The sequence below is a fragment of the Lynx canadensis genome, chromosome A1 (genome assembly GCF_007474595.2).
Source record: "Lynx canadensis isolate LIC74 chromosome A1, mLynCan4.pri.v2, whole genome shotgun sequence".
Classification (NCBI taxonomy): domain Eukaryota; kingdom Metazoa; phylum Chordata; class Mammalia; order Carnivora; family Felidae; genus Lynx; species Lynx canadensis.
Window position 1 is genome coordinate 115,644,747 of NC_044303.2, and position 26,912 is coordinate 115,671,658.

Below are 26,912 nucleotides of genomic sequence, written 5' to 3' on the forward strand. Positions count from 1 at the left end.
GCAGGGCTCAAACCCACTAGACGTGAAATCATGACCTGAGCCAAAGTTGGAAGCTTAACTGACTGAGCCACCCAGGAGCCCCTGTACTGTATTTTTTAAACCAAGACTTCCTAAATATGGGTCGTTGGAACAAGGCCATTAGGGAACTGGGATAACACCTGATTTGGGGGCTAAGTAGTTTAGCTCTGTATGTAGGCTATAATATCCTGCAGCTGCTAGCATCTGATAGACAAGAAATACATAATGGTGATGCCACCAATGTTATCTATTGTTTCTAAACATCAATAATTCCACTGATGGATGAGGGAAGACTGTAGCAGAGGAGAGACACTAAGCCTTCTCTAGTCCAACTGGCTCCAAGGGAGTCCAGCATTCTGTGGTGCCTAAGGGTGCCATGGACAAGGGTAAAAGAACAAAGGAAAATATAGAGCCATTCTTTTTATATAAAATCGTTTAATTTCTTTTCTCCGTTAAAATACACTCAATCCAGATGCAGTGGATCAGGTGACCAGAGTTCTCAAGATTCGTATTCCACCAGGAGCTGATTCCACCTCTGTCAAACCTGGCTCTGGTCACAGAACATTCACATCTTTAATTCCCAATACTGAGTGTGATGCAAGTGACGTTGTCAATATCGAACACATGGGTATATAGTTACGTGGTGGTCACTGCACGAGGTATCAACAATGCAGGCTCAAACATAGGATGTAGAGTAACTTGGCCCTTCCCCAAAAATAAATATATTAGAGCACTAAGCTTATACCATAAATAAGTCCAAAATAAATACTAATTAAGAGCTAGCTTCTGTGAGGAACAGGGGCATGCAGAGACCAATGAACTTGCAGGTGTGGCCAGTTGTAACAGAAAGCTTCCGGAATCCCAAACAATGCCTCCTCACAAAGTCAGTCCTGAGCATGAGGATGAAAATGAGAACAATGCAAGGCTTGGCCAGTCTGCGGGATCCCATGTTCCAGTGGGGTGTTGGAGTTCAGTATAATTTCTAACAGTTTCCAACAGAAAGCATAGCAGTGGCATTTCTTACCAGTCACTTGTCCCAAGTTGTGAGGCCTGGAGCTGATCAAGGAAATTCAGAAGTGTTCTGGTTTGAGCAGATGAACCTCAGGGTTGCTAATCTGGGGACATGGATTCCTTGAAGTTGCAGTGTCCTCTATGTGAGAAGGGTTTTCACCCTCCCCTCCTCACTGCTGATCAGGCAGCGTGAAGAGCACTTTCATTCTCATGAATGGGAGCTCACCTTCTGCTTAAGCCACGAGCCCTGCTTTGCCCCACTTCCCTACCTCACACATCCCCATTCTGCATTAATGCTCACAGAAACATGTAGAGCTGCACGCCAAAGACAGCAAGAATAAGCCTTACCTAAAGAGTTTATATGTGATCAGGAAACCTTCCAGAAGATGGAGGCAAGAGGGAAGACGCTTATTTTACCACCATGTGGACAACCCATCTAAAATAGAACCCAGGAAGTCATAGTTTAGCCATATTTTGGACCATACGAAGTAGATTAAACTATTCTTCAGCCAAAGGCAAATACCGTTCTACTGAGGAAAGCCAGATGTGAGTGTTGTAGTCTATTAGGTAATAAACACAACACTACCATCAGTGCTTTAAAAACAGACAAGAGACGTGACATTAATGGAGTTAGTTTTGCCTCTATTTAGTATCATCACAGATAATTCATCTCTGCCATGAAATCTATGTCAAGTCAATTTAATTATGGCCCATTTTCTAGCAGAGATTGGAGTTGGGGAGAGAAGAGCTTTGATTTTTATGTGTATAGGAAAACTTTCCATCGGCCTGTTTGGCTCACAGGCATATTGTATAGTATAAATCCCCTCAATTACTCAGAAAGGATCAAGGAAGTCCCCCAAACCAGGAAGATAGATCTAGTTGGGCAGAAAAATCTGGCGTTTCTAGAACTGCTCCCTCCCACAGCTGAGCAGTTGCCCCCTACCAGCCACCAAAGATCCACTCTTCACCTCTAGACCCATCTCCTGACCCTGTGGAATGTCCATGTTGAACCATACTAGACACATCTGCCTAAATTATGGCTATGAATCTGAAAGGAGAAACTCTACTTTGGAAATCAGTTTTAATAAGGGAACTTTTCTTTCATCCTGGAGTCCAGACTACAGTCACCTACTGATTTTCCAGGTTCTGATTCATAATGATCTAGGCGGTTCAATCCTGGCAGCTCACCTTGGCCAGGCTAAGGGATCCCATGTTCCAGTGGGGTTTGGAGGGCCAAGAGGGCCCAGAGGGCCCAAGAGGGACAAGAGGGCCCAGAACCACAAGGCCAAGGAAACAGCTTACTTCTTCCTTGTCATCAGTGGGAGTGGCTACCTGCCTTTGAGTGGCTATTCTGCTTTGTATACAGAATTATTTTAGAGAGGGTCTTGCTTCTAAAGACCAAGGAAGAAGTGTCCTGAATGAATGCAGGACTGCCATAAAAAGGATACAGGGTTACAGTGTCAGGGGGGACCAGGGCATCCTAAGATTATGCCTTAACAATCTGGCTAGAATCACCAGACAAATGGGAATGATCTCACACTTCCTTCTTGATAATCAGCCTAGCTCTGCCACTACCAATTGTATGACTGGGTCAACCATTCATCCTCTCTGGGCCAACGGTCTCTTTCATAAAAAAAAAGGGGGGGGGGGAGGGTAACATGTCTCCTTCACAGCATTATGAGGAGGCTAAAGTAAGAAACTATATATGGGAGCCCCTGCTTCATACCAGGCACTCAATAAATCTTGACTACATGGAAAAGTATCTCATATAACAAAATGTAGGGCATTGGGTTAAACACAGTGACTGCTTGGGACCAATACCAGACCTCCAAAGCCACAGAAACAGGGTCTTCCCTTCTAGATCTAGGCTTGAGCAACCATCCTGGTTGGCTGGCAATGCCTATTCTTAGGTCTGACTTCTCTGGGGTGGAGGGACTCTGGTCAAATGTCATGCTGCAAGAGGAAACTCAGTCTTGCATTTTTACCTTTATCTCCGTACCCCTGCTCTCTGCTGCTGAGTTGTCCATGGAACTGTTTCACCCAATAGCTTTTACTTTCTGGACCCTCGACAAGAGAAAGGGTTAAGGAAGTAAAAGAAACTCAAATCAGGCAGTTTGCTAATGCTAGTAACTTTGAACAGAGATAGGCAAATGGGAAAACTATTGTCCGTAATAGCTGACATCTCTCCACATTCCCCTTAGAAAATGCAAGCATGGTGGGCCCATGTTCCAAGGGCGGAATGCTAGGGGACATGATGACTTTCATGAGGGGAGAGGGATCATTCTTCGTGCACACTGTAAACAACTAATATTAAGCTGCTTTGGCTACGCCTAGGAATGGCTGGGCATTGAGATTTAACTGAAGAAGGGAAGGAGGAAGAATATGTAGATCTGCTCTGGGATGCCTGAATCCCAATCCTAGAGGCAGGGTAGGCACGGAGCAAGGGGACTACATCAAACGCTCTGCCGTTAATTCAACTTAGATGAACTGTTCATGGCCCCTGGAGCCAATCCCCAGGAAAGATTCTGCAATGACAAGTCTGGCTCCATGCTCAAGTGCCTTCAACTCTGCCCACCAAAGTTAGCAAGTTGTAAAATGTTCATCATTTCTTAATTTTGTATTATAAAATGGAATTAGGAACATAAATAGTAACAAGTAGCAAACCCGACCCTGTGTAGGGCCATCATCCTCTCAGCCACCTCTGCGTAGGCCGATAAGTTTGGAAAGTTTTTCACAGTTTTCAAGTTTCAGTGACTCTGCCTTCTGTTTCAATCGTTCATCTCTGTATAATCCTGCCAAATTTGTCAATTCGACTCTGAAAGATAAAAGAGGTAACAGTTCATCAAGAGAGTTAACCTCCTTGTTTCATTTCAATATTTCTGGAGTCAAAGCCCCTTTTACTTTATTTCATGCTTTTCTTTTAATTAAATTTAGGAAACGCTTACTCATTTATTCAAGAAACCTGAATCCAGCAGCTATACTACACCAGGTGCTAAGGATTAAAGGACACCTGTGGTCCCAGAGTCCTACAGTATCCGTGCTCAATTATAAAGCGCCGGACTTAGTTCTTATCAATAGAACATTTGGCACCAGACTTAGGAAATATGCACGTGTGCAGTAAGAGGAGACTCCGTTTCGTGGCCTTCCTACGAATGGCATTCAGATGGCAGTCGGGAGAGAATGGAGGCCAATCGCCCGTTCCTGTCATCTGAAACAAAGACAGCTGCTCCATTCTGTCCCCTGCGTTGCTGGATCATAACTCATACATGCTAACTGACACAGAGCCTCCCTCCAGTGGGTATGCCTTCTATAGAAGGCCAAGTTGCTGGCGGCTTTCTTCATTCCCTCACCACATGTGGGGTCTCTAACTCAAAGGCCAAAGGCAGCTGGGCTCTTTTAAAAGTGAAATCATCTGGATCCAGTGACCTTTGGCTCCTTGACTAAATGAATTTCATTTTCTCTTCATGGTGGAGAAGGTCATTCTATTTTTTAACCAGAATATAATCTCCGCTGTCTTTCCCGACTCAACGGTGGTTTGGCTGCCTCTATTTTTCATTCCTTTGTCAAGTTTCAGAGACGTTCTTAGGAAGGAAAGCCTGAAAAGCACCCCCAGAGACGTGTTGTGTATTAACAGGATGGAACGCTTGGATGGGCCGTGTGGCTTCTGAAAGCCTCCGACAGCAGGCAGCTACTCCGTGTTTAAAGGACCATACTTGTGAAAATGCTATTTTAACCATTTTGAAATATGTCTATCCATTCTGAATCATCCTGCCAACAGATTTTGTTTTTCTTGGTGGAACGAGAGGCACCTGTCTCTGATTAATCAGCAAACTGACTAGAAATAGGAATTAATACTTAGCCAGGGGGAACAATGGGCATTGGTTTCTGAATAAGTTTCTATCAACACAAAACACTGTCTGGCATTTCTGCTCACAATGATTCTATTTACACCAAGTAAGGCCCAAAGTGCAGATTAAGTGCAGGACTCCAGGGTGAGGGGTGGCCACACATGAAAACCCTCCCTCTACAATGGAGGCTCAGAGCCTGGGCCCTAGCCCAGCAGTTGCTTGGCAAGCAGTGTGCCTCCTGGGCCCAAGAACAATGCGCTCTCACCCCTTGGCGAGGGTGCCTGCACTGCCTGCTAGTAGGAGCTTGCCTTGGCACAGTCATGCTCGCAGGCTCTCTCGAGAACGTATGCCACACCCAAACGAGAGCCCTCCGCTCCTGAGGCCAGCCCACTGCACTAACTCCATTTCTCTGGCTTCTCTGGCATGTGGGAAACCTGTTCAGGAGGACTCAGTAAAATGAGTCTATGCCTTTGGTCCTCTGGAGTCACAGCTATGCCAATATACGGAACAGATTTCTGTGGCTTTGTTTTTCCTTGCAATGATTTCCTTACGTTTTTTGCTTGCTGAGCTTACCTAAATGCCTTATTGCCTGGAATCTCACTCTACAAAACACTAAGGGCTCATGATTCTTACTATTTTCTACACTGAAGCCCACTCTAAGAGGCTGATAAAGGATAACTGTACATATACGAATGCTTTTCTCAAACTATCACACAGCTTTTCATAAGGTTCATTAAAACCAAGTTTCAATGCTCCAGAGGTTGAGACCCCTGCTCCAGAGCAATGACTTTGCAACAATGTCAGTGTTTCAAGGAACCAGTCCCAAATGCCCATTACTAGGCTTAGAGAAACTTCTCTCCAAACTGCCAGTGAATGCTTTTGTCCTTCAATGAGTAAAAGGTCAATTCAACTAATATGTTACTTTTGACATACTTTGTCAAAATTCAGTAACTTCTAAGTAAAAAGAAAAAAAAGATCTGTAGTAGGGGCATCAAGAGAACAGCTTTTCTTCTTCACAAAATGTTTCCCTTGACCTGTGATAGAAGGACAGAGTATTGAGGCTTCCAGGGAAACTGACTCAGGAAGATTGCTTCAGAAGCACGTCCCAGAGCCTCTCCCAAGAACACTCTGCTCTCATGTGGTCAGGAAGACCACAATGGATCCCAACCATCCTCAGGATCCAGCCACACGAGACAGTTCTGCATCCAGGCTAGCAAGACTATGCAAGGCCTGGACTCCCATCAGGAACCGGGTATTTAATATGTGCCAGATACCATGCTAAGCATTATACCCATACCATCTTCTATAACCCATACAGCGTCTCTAGGAGGAAGTGCATTTTATCCCCATTTCAAAGCCTAAGCTTCTACCCACTGTGCTATCCTGCTCCAGGGCATGGAGAGAAATGCTCCTCTGCCAGGCAGGGCCAGGATCTCAGCTCAGCTCTGTCAGGCCGGGAGGCAGATCCTGCCTGTTACTTTTGTCCCATCAGCCCAGTGGCATGGCCACTTCCCCTGGCATTGGGTTTATTATCTAGATGCAGCTGTGAAGGAGTAAACAGGGCAATCAGTGTTCATCGTAAGGGATTACTCATAGAAATTCACTCAGATTAAGCATTCTAAGGCAAAACAGAGAAAAGAGATGAACAAAAGATTTAAAAAGACAATGGCTAACTTTGCTAAAAACAGTTTCCATTCGGTATGTTGCCAAGAGTGAACTTTGTTCTCAAGTGGGTTTATTTTTACAACCTCCAAGTGCTAAATTTAACCTTGTTGGCTGCACTTGCTGCTGGATCCGGAGGACAGATGCCGTTCATTCTCAGATGGCATTTGGGTTGTGCGGAGACTCTGGACAGCCACCATCCTTAAATGCCAGAAATAGACTTTTAAAGGGTGTGTGCTGATCACCCCCTGTTCGGAACTTGTGGGTACATGCATCATGCTTACCCACTGGATTCTTATTTATACCCAGAGAGGACCAAAGCCCTGAAGCTAGCCTCATGGAGATGGGGAGATAAGCCAAAAAACGACCTTGGATGTAATCCTTACCATAAGATCCAGCTGGGGAGTGTACATGGGTGGGTGTGTGTTTGACGAATGTGAAATACAGGTTTTCATCCAGTTCTTGTGCAAAGCAACAAATTCAAAACCCTCCAGGGCACAGTACAATGGAGACTTTTAGGACACACACTGTGGCCTTCACCTGACTTAGATCCATGTTTTAAATGCCTTTCTGTCAAAAGCCTTTTCTTGCTCCAAAATTCTTTCCTGATCTTTGAAACTTGCAACACCTAGTTTGACATGAGGTAGGGTAATTCCTGACCCCTCAGGTTTTTCAGTATTTTTCAATAAATTTTTGAAGCAACTTCCCCCTGCTTAATTTACCCTTTCATCCCATGGTAATTGCCTATCAAGCTCCTAGTGCACGTGAGGGTTCAGGTGGGCTCTGCCCTACTGAAATAGAGGGCAGAGACAAGGTCCCTAAAGGCCAGGGTAAGGACATTAACCCCCGTCTGTGATTCTTAATCCACAAACATTTTCGTTTTTTCCAGTCCTGAGAATCCTCTCTTCAAAAGCTATTGGTTGGGCACCTGTTCTGAATCAAGGACCATGCCAGGGGCCTGGAACATGAGATTGGTAAGCCATGGCTCTTATCCTCAGAGAACCCACAGTCCAACAGTGAGATGGACATTTACCTACAGAACACTAACACTGAAGACAGTACTGTGTTAGCAGGATGAACAAAGTGTTTTAAGAACACACAGGAAGGAGAGATTAACTTGGGGGTAGGGTGGGGATGCATGATGGGTCAGCAAGGGCTTAGCAGCACTGTGACAGAAGAGCTACTTTCATCAGGCACTGTTAGACATTTAATAATACCCAGTAATACTGTTTTAAAAAATGAGTTAGTTTGCTTTTTAAAAATTAACCAAAGCCAAGTTTTTATAAGATACGGGTATTAAGGTATGCATGTGTGTGGTGTGCACATGATTGTGTATGTGTATCTGTGGAATTCAAACGGGATGAAAAGTGAACCTGTTGGCTGAGAGGCAGGACTACCCCTGCTACCAGCACTCCCCATTAACACTCGGTTGGAACTGGAAGCCACCTGGCAGACCCTTTTACCCCCACTGTCTCCAGAGAGGGAAAAGAGTTCAAGGCCTGCTCAAACGCACCCTTACTGAAGGGGCAGACCCAGGAGGGGTCAATTTTGATCTATGTGGCCACAGCCAACTAGAACTGGCTTTTGGTCTGGCTCAAAAACTTGGTCTGGATCGATCAGATTTCCCTGCAGGGAGTGTGGAATTAGGAAAGTGGACCAATCGAGCTAGGACTGAGAACTTATGGAGGAAGCTTGTGATGTAGAAAGGGGCCAATAACTAGTGGGGCTGTGGAAACTGGGAGAGTGATGAGGAGGGCAGCAACCAAAGCCAACCAGGGCAAAGCCAGGTTATGAAGAAGGAAAGCTTGAAGAAGCAAAGGCAGGCAGCTGGCAGAGAGGAGAGGCGGGCAGATGAACAGAGAGAGGTGGACACTCAGAGACACACAGATAGGCAACTAGGGCTGACTGACTAAGTTCCTAAGGTTTCCAAGTCCTGGCCACATGGATCCTGTCAATTAACTTCACTTTTTTGCAGTATCCTGAATGGGCCTCTGTCCACATAAACAGGTATGACTCAAACAAGGAGAAAGAATGGATCCAGAAGCTGGGAATGCCTTGGGTTGGAAGTACGACCACCAGTGAAAGCCCCTTCTAGAACATCTTACTTTGTTGTTTCTCCTTCCAACAACTTGTCTGGATGTAATCAATGTAATCCTTCTCTATCGTCTTCTCCAGGTCCCGTAGAGAGGCTCCTCTGTAGGCCTTCTCAAAGTTTTTATCCACAAAGTAAGGCACCTGCAGGTTCTGTGTTTCTCTAGAGATGGTGTAGCCCAAGGTCCTGAGACAAGGAGAGAGAGTCTCGGGTAAGCTTTTTATATTTGGCAATATCACTCTTAGCACTGGCTGCATAGATGTCATAACCATAATCACATTTTCATAGGGCAGACACAAGTGTCAATGTCTAATACACCTAACATTTATAATTTCCCTAGCAAAGTAATGACTGTAATGTCATCATTATATGAGCATGTCATACTGTGAATTCAGCTTTGGTATGGTTACTTTATTCTCTTAAAGGATTTACCTCTCTTATAATGCTTTCTGTGCTAAAAGTTAAACGCTGAATGTTTAAAAAAATTTTGTATATTGTGCAGGACCTAGCATGGTACTTGGCACAGAGTGGGCTATTGGTAAATGTTGGTGGAATGAACTGATTGTTACAGTAAACTATTCACACATAACCAAATAGCTTAGAACCAACCTAGTATCAATTTTTAGGACATGTAAAAAGTACTTCACACATAGCTGCTAAGTGAGAACTGCAAAAATATTAGACAAAGATTTTAGTAATGCTTTTGCACTAACTCTCTGTGGGTCTGATCTGTCCAATGGCATATGGTGCTCAGAAACATCAGTAGGTCTGGGTTAACTAAATACTAACCATAAGGAAGTATAGAAGGGATCTCAAATTCAAGTTAAAACAATGTGATAGCAATATGCAAAATCCAAGCTAGTTTTACTCAACCTAGACAAACTCCATCTCGACTGAGGTATATTTGACATTTTCTCAGCTTCCTCCTTTCATCTCTCTACTTAAGGATCTTGCTGAATGTCTCAGTGTTTAGGCCATGACTTCTCCCACCTCCGTCTGGGAAGGTGTTAGCAGGGCAAGTTCCTCCCTGCCGCAGTAGCTGCACAAGAAAGGAGGTAGCAATGGCAAATGGGAACATGGGAAGTCGGAAAATAGAGGGAATCAGGCCAGTGTGACATGATAGTAATAACTTCTCTCTGATTCTCAGCTTTCCTTTATGTAAAATGAAGATACTGATCTAGAATACAGTCTTCATTCTACAGTGATCACCAGAAAAGACTTTTTTTCCCCATTATGCCCCATGGCTTCCACATTTTGTAAGTTTTTTAAAAAATTTTTTTAGAGATTTTATTTTAAGGGACATCTGGGTGGCTCAGTCGGTTAAGCGTCCGACTTTGGCTCACGGTTCGTGGGTTCGAGCCCCACATTGGGCTCTGTGCTGAAGCCTGGAGCCTGCTTTGGATTTTGTGTCTCCCTTTCTCTCTTTGTCCCTTCCCTGCCCATGCTCTGTCTCTGTCTCTCAAAAAATGGATAAATGTTAAAAAAAAATAATAATAACATATTTTAAGTAACCTCTAAACTCAATTTGGGGCTCGAACTCATAACCCCGAGATCAAGAATCTAATGCTCTACTGACTCAACAAGGTGCCCCCATTTTGTAAGGTTTTTGTCTGCTAAACTATAATAATAAGTAATGACTCATTTCTCATTTAACTTAAAATAATTAATCCAGTGATTCTCTAACGTTAGTATGGACCAGAGTTATTTGGAGGGCTTATTAAAACTCAGATTGCTAGTTCTCATCCTCAGAGTTTCTGATTCAGTATACATGGAGTGAAGCTTAAGAGTTTGCATTTCTAACAAGCTGGCAGTTGATGTTGATGATGCTGGTCTGGGGACCAAACTTTGAAAGCTGAATTAGTTGAAATAATTAATTGAAGAAACAAAAAATTCCTATCTGAGCTCATAATTTGCATGCAATACAAACATTACAATGAATTTCTATATTTTCAGTAAAAGCAAAGAAATGTGATACTATGGTTTGACTTTGTAGCCTCGTCATGAATAAATGTCCTATTCTTGCAATTACTTAAATAGAAAATAGTCACTAGATCTCAGATACTCTTTTCCTGACCCAGAGGGGTCCAGCGATTCAATCACAAGCTCAATTTGGTCCTTTCTAAATCTCACATGGTATGACAAGAATTTAATCTGAAACTGAAGTTAGTCTACTAATCTTTCAGAAACCAGTTGCTGCTGTTCTGCGGCTGATCAGATGATGTCGCTGTAAAACAAAACAATCCATGTCCTGAGCACACAGGAAACTGCCTATAGTATTTTTGAGTCTCTGCTCTTTACTATCCAGCTGTTCCTTTAAACACAAAATCAGTGTTTTCTACAAAGGGGAAATGAAATGTTAGCATCGTACCAGCAAAACGTTCAAATCTTTCACCCTCCAAATTGTTGTTAAGAAAGATTTAAAAATATTTGACTTACGATTTATAGAATAGACTATATGGGGGATTAGCAGCTAGCAGCTGAGTAATAACAGATATAATCACAATCACCAGAACTGGAAGTAACTGAATAAATGCAGAATACGTATTCTGGAAAAGAGGAAACGATATTTGGTATAAGTGGTCTTCGTTAATATAAAGCTTACAGAAAATAGGATAGTTTTCCCAAAGAAAATACAAATTACTGCAATGTACTGCACAAAGCCCAAGGCTTCTAGGAAGTCTGTACTTTCTGCTGAGAAGTACCAAACACTCTGTCCTCTGTGCTGAGAAGGCTGAAGGAGACCCACCCAAAACCTATATTGACACACAGTAATTCTCATGCAGCCCCCTTTTCTAAGACCAGTGAAACAGACACCGCTGGGTGAGTCTGCCCAGACTGTGACCCTCACAGGGCCATGTTAGTATTATGTAGCTTTGTTGCCTTGGCCACAGCTGAATGGACTGGGGACATCTAACCCCAACAGGGATAATCACATTTTCCCTCCTAGGAATTTGGAATTGACATTCACTTTTCACTGCTAGGCAGTCACCTGAAGGACACACACTCTTAGGCAGTGGAGGCTGCTGTTTGCAAGAGGAAGTAGAACAAGCCAGGCTGCTTAGAGAGAATAAAACAGATGCAGAGAGGCGGGAGAAGTGGAGACAATCTGGCCACAAATAGTCTGGCTGTATAGGTGCCTGACCGTACCTTAGTTTCTGGTTCCTGTCTGTCATGAGGCCCAGCTATGCGTCCTGCCCTTGAGCTTCATGAGACCCCCTAGATCCCTTACTTTAAATTCCCTTTAGTTCTGAGTATTTTGAAGGGGGTTCCTATTTTCTGCAGGGAAAAAAATCTTGATGAAGACAGCCCCACAGGAGAACTGATTTCCTGGAAGAGCCACCAAAGGATGGGTGGGGAAGGAGGTACCATTCAGGCCTATTTGAGCCAATTATCCACCTCTTCCTACCACTGCCTCTGCTTTCCTAAAACACATTTTAACAACATAACTCACATTGAACTTGTAAATCCTGATCATATGCACCATAAAAGTCAGCTCAGTACAAGTGTTTATGAGCAGCAGTTCTGCTGTTCTCCCTCGGTACCTGAGGCTTTTCTTCTTCTTCTTCTTCTTCCTTCCGTGGCTGCATCCTCTCATGTCGGTGCCGCCGGCGATAATAGTGACTATCATCTGTCACATTTGAAAACATATGAATGTTTCCTGGAAAAGAAAGAAAAACATAGCAGGGTGCCTGGCTGGCTCAGTCGGTGGAGCAGGCAACTCTTGATCTAGGGGTCATGAGTTTGAGCCCCAGGTTGAGTGTAGAGATTACTTTTAAAAAATAATAAAATAAAATAAAAATAAAATAAAAATCATGCTTGCACATGCAAAATTCAAAAAGAAAGAAAAAAAAGAAAGACATAGTATAGGATATGGCAAACACTCTTTCCTTGCTTTTTCTAAGCTTGTTCCCAGTTTGTTCCCTCCCAGGTTCTTTGAGGGTACAGTATTGTCCAATTTTAGTCAGTAGAAAAATAAAATAGTAGGTAAGCCAAGTGAACCAGTTAGAAATGGAATGTGCTTAGCTCTCCTGCCTTTATTTACATAGTCCTTTGTGGGGCACCTGGGTGGCTCAGTCAGTTAAGCTTCTAACTCTTGATTTTGGCTCAGGTCATGATCTCACGGTTGTGACCCCACATCAGGCTTTGCGCTGGGCGTGGAGCCTGCTTAAGATTCTCTCTCTCTCCCTCTGACCTTTTCCTCCACTCACTCACATGTGTGCTCTCTCTCTCTCTCTCTCAAATAAAATAATAATAAATAAATAAATAGTCTTTTGTAACTAGTGAGTGAGAGAACCCCAAAAGGCCAGTAAAGAAAGAACATTTGGGCCATGAATCCTGTCTGATATGCTCATGTCTGCTTCCTTGCCCAATATTAGATTATGTCACTAGTATCTTTAATAGCAACTCATAAAATTCAATTTACTTCCTGGACATTTAATTATTCCAACTTCCAACTCTCTAGGGGTATTTTTCTAACTTTTATCTTTATATAACTGCTATTTTCCAATAATGCTAATAGGCATCTTGCTACTTATTTATAAAGCACTTAAAAATCCAATTCTCGCAGCAGCCCTATGAAGCAGAGGTTATCTGCCCCATTTCTCAGGTGAGGAAATAGGATCAGAGAGACCAGGTGATTTGGTTAAAATCATGCACAGTTGGAGGCTGGAGACCTGCCTCAAACCCAAGCTCATCTGATTCCAATTTCTTGCTCTTCCCACCATACCATAGTCTCTCTATTCAGATCCTTACACAGGAACTTGCTGAGATATAGAGATAGAGAGAGAGAGATAAAATTTTAAGTGATAATTTTGAAATACTAACCTGTAGGAAAATGTCCTCCAAAGAAGACATTGAATAGTTCTTCTGGAGTGATGTCTGCTTCGAAGTCCCTGTAATAGCTGTAAGGTCTGCCTCGAGGGGCAGTAAAAGTCACCTGTTCATCTCCATATTCATCATAGCGGAGTCTCTTGTCAGGATTACTCAGGACTGCAAAGGCATTTCCTATCGCTGCAATCAAAACCCAAAAATACCTGAGTACACAGTCTTTGCTGTAGCTGAGGGTGATCACTGTAGCAGCAATGAAGAGCCCAGAGTTGTTGGGTGCTGGATGACTTCACAGGGGCCTAGGGAAAGGTGCTTGGGCCTAGAGAGTTCACCAGAGTTCTTGCCCTTGACATTTTCCACAATATAGTTTGATAAGCCAGAAGCAATACTGGACTCAAAATGAGCTAAAAACTACTGCTTTCATTCATCAAAAATGTGTCCTTATTTCACTTGAGAGCAATTACTTTATGGTTGGAAACAGTTCATACATAAGCAGTGGTATTCTAGCGTGAAGTCATAAACAGTTTCCTGAATAAAAGAGTCAGTACAATTACAGCTTGGCTAAAAGCAAAGTCCTTGGGGCACCTGGGTGACTCAGTTGGTTAAGTGTCCGACTTGATTTTGGCTCAGGTCATGATCTCATGACTTCATGAGATCGAGCCTGAGTCAGGCTCTCCGCTCACAGCATGGAGCCTGCTTGGTATTTTCTCTCCCTCTCTCTCTGCCCCTCCTTCCTCAAAATAAATAAACTTAAAAAGTAAATAAATAAAAGCAAAGTCCTCACTAATCACAGTCTCGTTTCAGCTTACTTTAGAAAGTGGTCTTTAGAAATTAAGAAATATAGGGGCGCCTGGGTGGCTTGGTCAGTTAAGCGTCCAACTTTGGCTCAGGTCATGATCTCGCAGCTTGTGAGTTTGAGTCCCGCATCAGGCTGTGCTGACAGCTCAGAGCCTGGAGCCTGCTTTGGATTCTGTGTCTCCCTCTCTCTTTGCCCCTCCCCTGCTTACACTGTCTCTCTGTCTCTGTCTCTCTCAAAAATAAATATTTAAAAAATTAAAAAAAAAAGAAATTAAGAAATATATCTCCAATGTCTCAGTGATGGATCAAAAACTGAATAGATTACACAAGCTGACCATCATCTCCCTATGCACAAACATACAAATTTTGTCTAATTTCACTTAAACATAAAATCAATACCACTAATCAAAGAAACCTTGAAAAACAAATCTTTTTTTTTTTAACATTTATTTATTTTTGAGAGACAGAGACAGAGCATGAGTGGGGGAGGGGCAGAGAGAGAGAAGGAGACACAGAATCTGAAGCAGGCTGCAGGCTCTGAGCAAGCTGTCAGCACAGAGCCTGATATGGGGCTTGAACCCATGAACTGTGAGATCATGACCTGAGCTGAAGTCGGATGCTCAACCGACTGAGCCACCCAGGCACCCCGAAAAACAAATCTTTAAGACATCCCCACTCCCTACCTTTAATTCAGTCAACACTATCAGAAACATAGTCAGAAGGAACATTTCTTTATGATTCTTCTAGTGAGGGAATTATATTAAATGTTTATAGCAATAAAAAAGCTAAGCAGAAAAAAAACCAAAAAAGGCTAACTGGAGTTGCTTCAACATTACATCCCTTGAAATCTGACAGATATCTCATAGATATGACATTGATCTCTGAGATACTTTACATGAAGATGTAAAGACAATGTGGGTTATCTATTTGTTTCCATGTAGAAACTGTGGGGAGGATAAGATTCACAATGGCACATCAATAAAGGGAGATTGTCCTTTGACATAAATGTTGACTTTTAAAGTGTTCTCAGAGCTATCATGTTTTTCTTAAGAAAAATTCCAAATCAACAGAAATGTTGAAAAAATAGTGAAAAACACCCTTTCCCTTGATTCATAAATTGTTAGCATTTTGTCACATTGCTTCCCTCAACTTTCCATACACACATACACACATACATAAATACATATAGTATGTATACATTTCTTTTGCTGAACCATTTTAAAGTAGGCTGCAGATATTATGCACTTCATCCCTAAATATTCCAGCACGTAGCTCCTAAAACAATCTTCTACATGATCACAGTACTGTTATCATAGCTAAGAAAATTAACATCAATTCGTGCAATTCATGCAAGGTCTGTGTATTGCATTTGCTTTTATATCCCTTTCATTTCTTTTCATCTAGATTAGTCCCTCCACCTTTTCTACTTTTCATTATATTCACTTTTTTGAAGAGCAGGTCAGTGTTCTTTGTAGAATGGCCCATATTTTGATTGTTTCCTCATTATTATTATTTTTTTAATGTTTATTTTTTTTTAATGTTTATTTATTTTTGAGACAGAGAGAGAGACAGAGCATGAACGGGGGAGGGGCAGAGAGAGAGGGAGACACAGAATCGGAAGCAGGCTCCAGGCTCTGAGCCATCAGCCCAGAGCCCGACGCGGGGTTCGAACTCACGAACCGTGAGACCGTGACCTGAGCTGAAGTCGGACACTCAACCGACTGAGCCACCCAGGCGCCCCTTAATGTTTATTTATTCTTGAGAGAGAGAGCATGAGTGAGGGAGGAGCAGAGAGAGAGAGAGAGAGAGAGGGAGAGGGAAACACAGAATCCAAAGCAGGCTCCAGGCTCCGAGCTGTCAACACAGAGCCCGATGCGGGGCTTGAATTCACAAACCGTGAGATCATGATCTGAGCCAAAGTCAGACGCCTATCCAACTGAGCCACCCACACGCCCCAATGATTTCTTCATTATTAGATTCAGGTCAAACATTTTGGCAAGAATACCACAGAGGTGCCATACCACATAATGTTAGGTGGGGCCAGTATTGGTGACAATAAGTTGGATCACTTGGTTAAAGTGGTGACAGCTAGATATCTCCATTGTAAAGGAATTTTTCTGCTTTGTCATCAGTAAGTATTCTGGAGGATGATACTCTGACATCATGGGTCCTATTCAACAAAAACCCATCACAAGCAGTTTTAACAACCATTGATAATCCTTGACTGAATCAATGGCTTCACTGGGGGTGAAGCTGTTAAGGAAGATTTTTATTTATGTATTAAGTATAAAAACATATTGTTACAGAGAAACCAAATATTTTTTTTCCGAAAGAAATTAAGATAAGTGAATGAAAACAGGAGGGAGCCATGCTGATTATTACTATTTAAGAGGTGAAAGGAAAAAAGGCCCTGTTTGTAGCATTATAAAACAATTACAGGGGAGGCTGAAAATGACTTGTGACCAAATATCATAAGAAGGGCAGAATTAAACATTAATTCAGGATCAGACCTTTGAAAGCATCTGTCGCTCCAGGAGCACAATTCTTGTCAGGGTGAAATTTCAGGGCAAGTTTTCGGTAAGCTTTCTTAAGCTCTTCATCACTGGCATTTCGAGACACTCCTAAAATTTCATAGTAATTTCTGCATTTCTTGATCCTAAAAAGACACATCAGAAACGTGTATGTCTACAAAGTCCCCTTTTGTGCAATTCACTGTAAAATAGTACCTTGATCCTCCGGTATGTGAGCCCCAAAACAAACCCAAGACAAACCTAAAAGAAAATTGGTGAATACATTAATGAAACATTCAAATTGATTAACAATGTCCTCCTCCCACCAAGAGCGTAATGCCTTTCCAAGTATTTTTACATCTAATATTTTATTTTTCCTAAATCCCTGCAAGTGGGTAGAATAAACATGCTCATCCTTAAATCAAGGTGCAGGCTAAGCCCGAGAGTTGAATCACAGGATAGCAAAGCCAGAAGAAACATCTAATCACCCTAGTTATTTCTCTCTCTCTCTCTCTCTCTCTCTCTCTCTCTCTCTCTCTCTCTCATTTTCCTTATGGCTACCTTTTAAAACTTTGTTTTAAAAAGTTAATATATAGGGGCACCTGGGTGGCTCACTCAGTTGAGCATCCAACTCTTGGTTTTGGCTGGGGTCATGATCTCATGGTTTGTGGGTTCCAGCCCTGCGTGGGGCACCACACAGCGTGGAGCCTGCTTGGGATTCTCTCTCCTCCTTGCTCTTTCTCTGCCCCTCCCCAGCTCATGCTCTCTCAAACACAAACAAACAAACTTAAAAAAACTTACTGCTTCCCCATTCCCTGCCCCTCAATCTCCCACCCTACGGACAACCACTATGAGTTTTCTGTGAATGCTGTGTATAGCATGAGTATGTGTATAGACACGTCTCCACATTTTTCTAAACCTAAATAGGAGCATATTGTAATTACTTTTGTACATCGTTTTTTAAAAAACCAACAGTTTGGGGCACCTGGGTGGCTCAGTCAGTTAAGCTACCAACTCTTGATTTCAGCTCGAGTCAAGATCTCATGGTTCCTGAGATTGAGCCCTGGGTCATCTGGCTCCACACTGATAGCATGGAGCCTGCTTGCAATTCTCTCTCCTCTTCTCTCTCTGCCCCTTTCTCACACACTCTCTCACTCAAAAATAAACATTAAAAAAAATTTAAAAACCAACAGTTTATCTTAGAGATTGATCCATAACATACAGAAATGAGTACAGGATAATAATGTAGACCAGAGTGGCAGTCCTGGACTTTTTTTTTTTTTTAAGTTTATTTATTTTTGAGAGAAAGAGATAGAGCGTGAGTGGGGGAGGGGCAGAGAGAGGGGGAGACAGAATCTGAAGCAGGCTCCAGGCTCTGAGCTGTCCGCAGAGCCCGACTCAGGGCTCAAACTCATGAACTAAAAGATCATGACCTGTGCCGAAGTTGGACACTTAACCAACCGAGCCACCCAGGCACCCAAAGTCTTGGACTTTTTGATCTCTGAAGTTTTGTTTGTTTAAGTTTATTTACTTATCTTGAAAGAGAGAGAAAGCATGACTTGAGGAGGGGTAGAGAGAAAGGGAGAGAGAATCCCAAGCAGGCTTTGCACTGTCAGGGCCAAAATCAAGTCGCACACCACCCAGGTACCCCAATCTCTGAAGTTTTTATACTCCTAAAAATTACTGAAGTTCCCCAAAGAGCTTTTGTTTATATGAGTTGTATCTATCAATATTTATCAAATTAGAAATGAAAACAAGAAATTGTAAAACATGGTGATGATATAGCTGCATATCAGGTAGCCTCTCAAAAATTCCACAGTACAATCACGAGAGAATGAGAGTGAAAAAGGCAAATAATGTGTTTATATTATTATTAAAGTTGTTGTAAACTTGCAGACCCCCTGATGGTTTTGGGGTTTCCAAGCCATACTTAGAGAAATGTTGTGTTAGAGCATGAACTCTGGAGTCAGGATGCCTTGGTTGGGATCTTATCTTGCTGTGTACTTAACCTCTGTGCCTTGCTGTTATCTTCTGAAATGGGCTAGTAATTTCAACTATGCATCATGAGCTGTTATGATTTAAATGAAGTATTCATCAAAGTGCTTGACAGCATGTAACACATAAATATTGGCCATTATATATCTATGTCATTCTTTTCAAAAGCTGCATATTATTGTATTTTATGGATTATATATATCCCCTAATCACGGGCACTTAGGATGTCTCCAGTCTTTTGCAACTACACAGTCCATTTAGGCAGAGCCTTGCTGAAGAGTTCAAAGTAAGTCAGCATCACAGGCTGGACTGTAAAGCAGAGTCTGGAATGTCAGTCATGGTCCTTTCCCAAGAGCTGCCCATGGGGATCCTTTGGGTTCCCAGCCCAGTTTCCAATCCCTGCTTCCGTGGCAGATACTCCTCTGCCTCTTTCTCTCTTTTGTATAAACTTTTATTTGTCTAAAAACAGCTTTATCGAGCTATAATTCATATATCACAAAATTCATTCTTTTAAAATATACAATTTATTGATTTTTAAGTACATTCACAGAGTTGTGCACCCATCAACACTATCTAATTCCAGAAATTTTCATTACTCCAAAAGAAACCTCATACTCATTATTAGTCAGGCCTCTTTCTACTTCCCAACCTCTAGCAACCACTGTCTCTATAAACTTGCCATTCTGGACATTTCATATAAAAGGAATGATACAATATGTGGACTTTTGTGTCTGGCTTCTTTGACTAGCATGATGTTCAAGGTTCATTAATGTTGTAGAATGTATCAGTACTTGGTTCCTTTTATTACCAAAAAGTATTCAGTATTCATTGTATGGATATTCCCAATTTTGTTATCCATTCATCAATTAATCAGCTTGCAGGTTGTTTCCATCTGGGGGTATTATGGATAATGCTGTTTGAACATTCATGTTTTATGTGGAAGTATGTTTTGATTTCTCTTGGTACACACCTGGAAGTGGCTAGGTCATGTGCTATGTTTAAACTTTCTGAGGATCTGGCATTGTATTTTCCAAACTGGATGTACAATGTTACATTCCTACAAGCGATATACAAGGGTTCCAATTTCTCCACATTCCTATCAACACTTGCTATTGTCCATCTTTTTGATTATTGCCATCCTAGTGGGTATGAGGTGGTGTGGTATCTCATTGTGGGTTTGGTTTCTATTTCCCTAATGACTAATGATAATGATACTGAGCAACTTTTCACATGCTTATTGGCCATTTGTATATCTTCTTCTTCTTTTTTTTTTTTTTTTTGAGCCATTTGTATATATTCTTTGGAGGAATGCCTATTTAGATCCTTTGCCCATTTTTATCTTTTTTTTTTTTTTATGTTTAGAGAGGGTGCATGCATGACTGGGTGAGAAGCATAAAGAGAGAGGGAGAGACTGCTCCGAAGGGGGCACAAGAGGGGCAGGGAGAGACTCCCAGGAAGCCCTGGGAGAGGCTGGAACTCGCCAGCTGTGACATCATAACCTGAGCCGAAATCAGGAGTCAGACGCTTAACCAGGCATCTGAGCCACCCAGGCGTCTCAACACATTTATTAAAGACAATTCTTTGTTCTGTTAAATTGCCTTGCCTTGTTTTTTTTTGTTTTTTTTGTTTTTGCCTTGTTTTTTTTAAAGTTATTTCTACAACCAGTGTGGGGCTCAAACTCAGGACCCCGAGATCAAGAGTCACATGCTCTACTGACTGAGCAAGCGAGGCGTCCCTGCCTTGGCACTCTTGTCAAAAAAATCAAATGACCCTAAATATAAAGACTTACTTCTAGACTCTCAAGTCTATTCAATTGATCTACATGTCTATCCTATGCTAGTCTACGCTATCTTCTTTATTATAGCTTTGAAATAAGTTTTTGAATTGGGACGTGTGACTTCTCCAACTTTGTTCTTTTTTAAGACTGTTTTGGCTATTCTGGGTCCCTTGCATTACCATATGAATTTTAGGATGAGCTTGTTAATTTCTGTAAAAAAGGCAGTGAGGTGATGGGAGGGTAAGTGATGGGTATTGAGGAGGGCACCTGTTGGGATGATCACTGGGTGTTGTATGGAAACCAATTTGACAATAAATTTCATATTAAAAAAAAAGGCAGTGAGGAATTTGATATGTTGAATCTACTCATCAATTTGAGTAGTATTACCATATTTCCAATATTAACTCTTACAATCCATGAACACAGGCTATCTTCCCATTTATTTAGATCTTTAATTTCCTTAAATGAAGTTTTGTAGTTTTCAATGTACATCTTACACTTCTTTCATTAAATTTATTCCTAAGCATTTTATACTTTTTTGATGGTGTTGTAAATGAAATTGTTTTCTATTTTTGGATTGTTCATTGTAGGGTATAGAAAAACAATGATTTTTGTATACTGATCTTGTATTTTGCAACTTTGTTGAACTCATTTATTAGTTCTAAGAGTGTGTGCATGTGTATCCCTTAGGATTTTCTATATTGTATCATTCATCTGTGAATATAGTTTTATTTCTTTCCAATCTGCATGGATGATTTCTATATTTCTTTTTCTTACCTAAGTGCCCTGGCTCGAACCTCTACTACAAGGTTGAATAGAAGTGACTAGAGTGAACATACTTGTCTTTTTCTTGATTTGGAGATCATGCAATTGTTTACCATTAAGTATGATGATGTTAGCTATGGATTTTTGGTAGATGGTATTTATCAGCTGAGAAGCTTCTATTCCTATGGTGTTAAGTGCTGTTATCATGAAAGAGTGTTCGAAAAAAAGAAAGAAAATGTTGAATTTTGTCAAATGCTTTTTCTGTGCCTATTAAAATGATCATGTGGCTTTTGTCCTTTATCCTATTAATATGGTGCATCACACTGATTTTCATGTGTTAACCTCCTGGGATAAATACCATTTGATCAAGGTATATAATCCTCTTCATACGTTTCATACGTTTTTATATGTCGCTAGAATCTATACCCATAAGGGATATTGATTGATAGTTTAGTTTTCTTATGATGTCTTTTGTCTGTTTTTAGTTATAGGGTAATACTGGCCCCCTAGAATGATTTGGGATGTATTCCTCTCTCTTTGTATTTTTTGTAATAGTTTATAAAGGATTAATTAATTCTTCTTCAAACATTTGGTTGAATTCACCAGTGAAGGCTTCTGGACGTAGGTTTTTCTTTGTAGGAAAAAAAATTTTTTTAAGTTTATTTATTTATTTTGAGAGAGGGAGAGACAGCATGAGTGGGGCAGGGGCAGAGAGAGAGGGAGAGAGAAAGAATCCCAAGCAGGTTCTGTGCTGCCAGTGCAGAGCCCGACTATGGGGCTGGAACTCACAAAACCATGAGATCATGGACCTGAGCTGAAACCAAGAGTTGGATGCTTAACCAACTGAGCCACCCAGGCTCCCCTCTGTGGGAAATTTTTTGATGTTAATTCAGTCTCTGTATTTGTAGTAGGTCCATATGCTTTTTTCTTTTTTTTTTTAATATTTGTTTACTTTGAGAGAGTGTTCACATGCAGAACCAACTGAGCCACCCAGACATCAGTCTTCTTCTTTTTTTTTTGAGCGGGGGTAGTAAGTGAGCAAGGGGCAGAGAGACAGAGAATCCCACGAGGGGTAGAAAGAGAGAAAGAGAGAAAGAGAGAGAAGTGGGGCTCAACTGAAGTAGGGCTTGTGTTCACCCAAAGCAGGGCTCGAGCTCACCCAGTGTGGGACTTTAATTCATGAACCATGGATCATGACCTGAGGTGAAGGCAGATGCTTAAGGACTGAGCCACCCAGGCACCCTATCTTCTTTTTCTTCTTGAATAAGTTCAGTAGTTTGTCCCTTTCTACAAATTTGTCTGTTTCATCCAGGTTATCTAATTTGTTGACATACATTTGTTCATAGTATTCTTTTAAAATCTTTATTACTATTGTAAGACTGGTAGTGATGTCCCCTCTTTCATTTCTGATTTTAGTTATTTGAGTCTTCTTTTTCTTGGTTAGCCTAGCTAAAGATTTGTCAATTTTGTTGATGTTTAAAAAAAAACAACTTTCAGGGGTGCCTGGGTGGTTCAGTCAGTTGGGCATCCAACTCCTGATTTCAGCTCAGGTCATGATCTCAGGGTTCATGGGATCAAGCCCTGAGTTGGGCTCTATGCTTTCAGCAGGGAGCCTGCTTGTATTTTCTCTCTCCTCTCCCTCTGCCCCTCCTGCAGCTCACTCTCTCTCTCTCTCAAAATAAATAAATAAACATTAGAAAAAAAAAAACTTTTGGTTTTATTGATTTTCTGTTGTTCTAACCTCTATTTCATTTATTTCCACTCTGTTTTATTTCCTTCATTCTGCTTGCTTGGATTTAGTTTATTCTTTTTACTCTTTTTCTGGTTTGTTAAGGTAGAAGATTAGCTTATTGATTTGAGATTTTTAAATATAAATGTAAATATAAATGTAAATAAATATATACATATATATATATTAACATTTAGAGCTATAAATGTCCTTCTAAGTATTGCTGTAGCTGTATCCTATACATTTTGGTAGGTTGTATTTTCATTTTCACTCATCTCAAAGTATTTCCTAATTTTTCTTATGATTTCTTCTGTGACCTATTTGTTATTTACGAACATACTATTTAATTTTCACATATTTGTGAATTTCCTAAATTTGCTTCTGTTGTCGATTTCAGAAACATACACTGTATGATTTTAATCCTTTTATTGTCACTTGCTTTGTGGCCCAACATCTGATCTATCCTGGAGAATGCTTCATGCATACTTGAGAAGAAATAGATAACACATTTTGTCAGGAACTCTACATTAAAATCACTCATTTTGTCCCATCACAGACTCACCTTTGTACCCCAAGTAGCTGCTCCTCAGTGTAAGTGGCACTCCCCTCACCCTGCCGGGTTTGGTTCCACTCATTCTCAGACTTCTTTTCCTTTTGCATTTTCATGCAGTTACAGCAACCACAGGGGTCATGACTTTCAGGAGGTCTATCTTCTGGGTATTTGTTTCTTCTAACTGCATCAATGTAAGCTGCAAAGCAATAGCCCCTCCATTAGGTCTCATTCTGATCTGCAATCAACTTTGCTACCTGCCCTAACTATCAGGGAGGCTGCCTGTAGGCATGAGTGTGAGGGCCAAACCTCTGAATCATAGTGACTTTTAAGCATCCATATAAAACTGAACAAACATCTTCCTTGAGAAGACAATATAGTAAATATGAAAGCAACCGTGAAAAACATACAATGCCAGAAACATGAAGCATAATAACGTCCACAGCAAATATTCAGCAAATATTTTGAATCCGAGCCAGAAAAGGGGCATAAGAGGTGTGTGCTCAATAGCTTGCCTTTCAGGAGGTGTCTGCCCAATACTCTGCCTTTAGTGCAGTGCAGGAGAAGCCTATTTTTCTGTGATCCACGGTCAGAAGTGACACTGCTCATCAAATAGTTTTTTGTTGTTGCAATGCCTCCTACCAGTAAGATTTAAAGTAGGGTGAGTTCAGTCCTATTATTATTATTATTATTATTATTATTATTATTATTATTTAAGTTTTATTTATTTCAGCAACCTCTACAGCCCACATGGGGCTTGAACTCAGAACCTGAGATCAAGAGTCACACACAGGGGCACCTGGGTGGCTCAGACAGTTAAGTGTTTGACTTCAGCTCAGGTCATAATCTCATGGTTCATGAGTTTGAGCCCTGTGTGGGGCTCTGTGCTGACAGCTCAGAGCCTGGAGCCTGCTTTGGATTCTGTGTCTCCCTCTCTCTCTGCCCCTCACCTGCTCACGCTTTGTCTCTCTCTCCCTCTCAAAAAATAAATAAACATTAAAAAAAAAAAATACAGTCACACATTCTTCGACTGAGTCAGCCAGGCCCTCCTCAGTTCTTTTAAACTAACATCTATAGAATAAGACACTTGGCTAGGTAGATCAAGGAGATGTACAGATAAGACTTACTTCTGACCACAAAGAGGTTATAGTTTGAAGGGAAAAGTTTCAATTAACACCTGAGAGGATGTAAAAAAAGGCCATAGCAATCCAGTCAAAGAAGGCAGATCTGGGAAAGGCTTTAAAACATCTCTCCTGCCGAAAATCCCTTAGTGACTACCCAAGGGACTGCCCTTCCCCCAAATTTCATATCATAGTCCCAGCCTACCTTTCCAGCCTCCTCCCTCACAACATGCTTGCTCCTTTACAGTCTATGCTCTAGCCAAATCAAACACCTTTCAGATCAGCAATGCTTTCTCTTTCCTCTGTGCCTTGTACATACTGTTCCCTCTGACTGCAACATTCTTCCTCTAAGTCAGACTAACTCCAACACATCCTTCATGCCATCATATATAACACTTTCTCCATAAGGCCTCCACTGACACCCAAGCTGTCAGTGTGCTTCTCAAACCTACGATCTTCCTGTATAGCCCAGGACTTAGTGGCTCTGTTTTATAATTGTCTGTTTACCTGTCATACTCCCTCAGTGGACTCAGAGTTCTGTGATCTCAGGGGCCCAAATCGATGTCAAATCCCTGATGCACAATCAGCATATTGCTGGGCACATAATAGGTATTGAATCAACACTCTTTGCTTGACTGCAGGATGGAAAAGGTCAGCCTACGGGTCCTGATGCGGGCTGCAGGGACAGGACCAAACGGAGAGGGAGAGTCAGGCGGCCTAGTTTGGCGGCGAGGATAAGGGCCTGAAAAGCAAGCCCGGGCGGAGGGGGTCCTCATCACTCTGCTAACCTTCTGGACACCTAAGCACGGATGGGGCCCGACCACCGTGGGCCCTAGGTTGGGCACTAGCGGAGGCGGGGCTGGGGGCCGGAGGCAAAAATGTCATCACGGGTGACTCTGGGCTCCTGGACGGTGCCTTTGCTTGAGTCAGCGCTCTTGATTTCCAGATCTCAGCCCCCGCCCTGGGGGTCCCCCGCCTAATTCGGAATACTACTCAGGCTCAGCATCTTATCATAGGCCTCCATCCCTTACCTCAGGCCCAAGAACTTAGCCCTCAGGCATCTTAAGGAGCCTCATCCCTCTCCTGAACTTTGCCTTGTCCCACCCTCCGGCAAGGACCTGGTACCTTCTGTCCAGCGCTCCCCGCTGCCCAGAGTCGCAGCCATATCAGTCCCCAACCAGCAGGTCAGCCGAGCCTCCCCGGCGCCCGAGGCTGAAAGGGACGGGGCAAGAAGCGCGGGGCATTCTGGTCATTGTAGTCCAACTCATAGGAGCTGCGGTACATTGGACTACAACTCCCGGCAGGCTCCGCGCCAGGGGCCAGCCGAATTGTAGCTGTACGAGGGGCTTGGTCTTTGGAAGTGAGGTTTGTGATGATTTGTTGCTGCTGGTTGGCTGATGGGCTACTCGGACCACACTTTGCTTCTGTGGAGTGGGGATAATGGCTTCGGCCTCGCCTAACACTGGGGACATTGAAGGAGGCGCGATGAGATCCTGCCTGGGAAAGATGCTGCAAACTAGTCTAGGGGTTGATAGTATGACTATTCATCTCAGGGATGTCTTTTAAAAGTATACGCTAATGCCTGTTCTCTGCAAAGTGTGTTAGGTCCTGGAGATTGAGAGACAAGTTTTGGGGATGCGAATCCAATCCTGATAATTTAAGAGCCAAGAAAATAGGAAAGTGAGGTCGATTTACGTAGTTAGAGAGCAGTCTGGATACACCCCTTTTCGTCCATCTGCTCTAGCACAGCATCATTAGAGGGACCTCTAGGTCCCTCTAGGGGCAGGGACAGAGAAAGAAGAAAAGGGCAGGCACTGGAGCCGGCGTTAAATCCCCTATCTTTGCTCTTCCTTATCCTTCATCCATCCCATCCTACTCCAGGGCACCCCTGAGACTTTTCTCCTCTGTTCCACCCCAGTCATTTCCTTGGCCATTCCTTTCTTTTCAGAAGACCTTGGAAATTAGTAAAAGACAAGTGAAATATTCCTGCCTTTTCCCACTCAGGTCTGCATGGGGACCAGCAAAGAATAAAAGCAGTTCTCAGTGTTATTACAGACTCAATGCCTGCAGCTGAGTTGGTATGGCTAAAGATCAGGTTTCAAAAGTGAAATGTGATCATATACATCCACAAACAAAAAATTACTTAGAATTCATTGAGATCTTACCAGGAAGACCAAAACAGTGTGCCAACTATGATTTCAAGCAGCAG

General features: G+C 42.1%; 1 protein-coding gene across 2 annotated transcripts; it reads right to left on the bottom strand.

Annotated features, from left to right (window-relative positions):
• Positions 1-425: 425 nt before the first annotated feature.
• Positions 426-25,911, bottom strand: DNAJC18 (DnaJ heat shock protein family (Hsp40) member C18). 2 transcript variants are annotated; one of them, XM_030319373.1, is made up of 8 exons: positions 25,829-25,911; positions 23,595-23,781; positions 16,767-16,912; positions 13,456-13,641; positions 12,174-12,289; positions 11,068-11,177; positions 8,645-8,817; positions 426-3,844 (listed from the first exon to the last, which is right to left on the bottom strand). In XM_030319373.1, the coding sequence occupies exons 1-8, from the start codon at positions 25,866-25,868 to the stop codon at positions 3,834-3,836; spliced, it is 969 nt and encodes a 322-aa protein (XP_030175233.1). In that variant the 5' UTR covers positions 25,869-25,911; the 3' UTR covers positions 426-3,833. The 2 variants fall into 2 exon arrangements, with proteins under 2 accessions (XP_030175233.1, XP_030175242.1); XM_030319382.1 differs by having other exon boundaries at positions 8,638-8,817.
• Positions 25,912-26,912: the final 1,001 nt, after the last annotated feature.

What these genes read in the sequence shown, in the direction of transcription:
- DNAJC18 (XM_030319382.1), bottom strand. Translation starts at nt 25,868, where the DNA reads ATGGCTGCGACTCTGGGCAGCGGGGAGCGCTGGACAGAAG. An exon ending in AGCGACAGATGCTTTCAAAG is followed by an intron (nt 13,642 to 16,766) that starts GTCTGATCCTGA and finishes TTTTGATTGCAG; the next exon opens with CGATAGGAAATGCCTTTGCA. An exon ending in GAGAAACAACAAAGTAAGAT is followed by an intron (nt 3,845 to 8,637) that starts GTTCTAGAAGGG and finishes TTTATCTTTCAG; the next exon opens with AGTCGAATTGACAAATTTGG.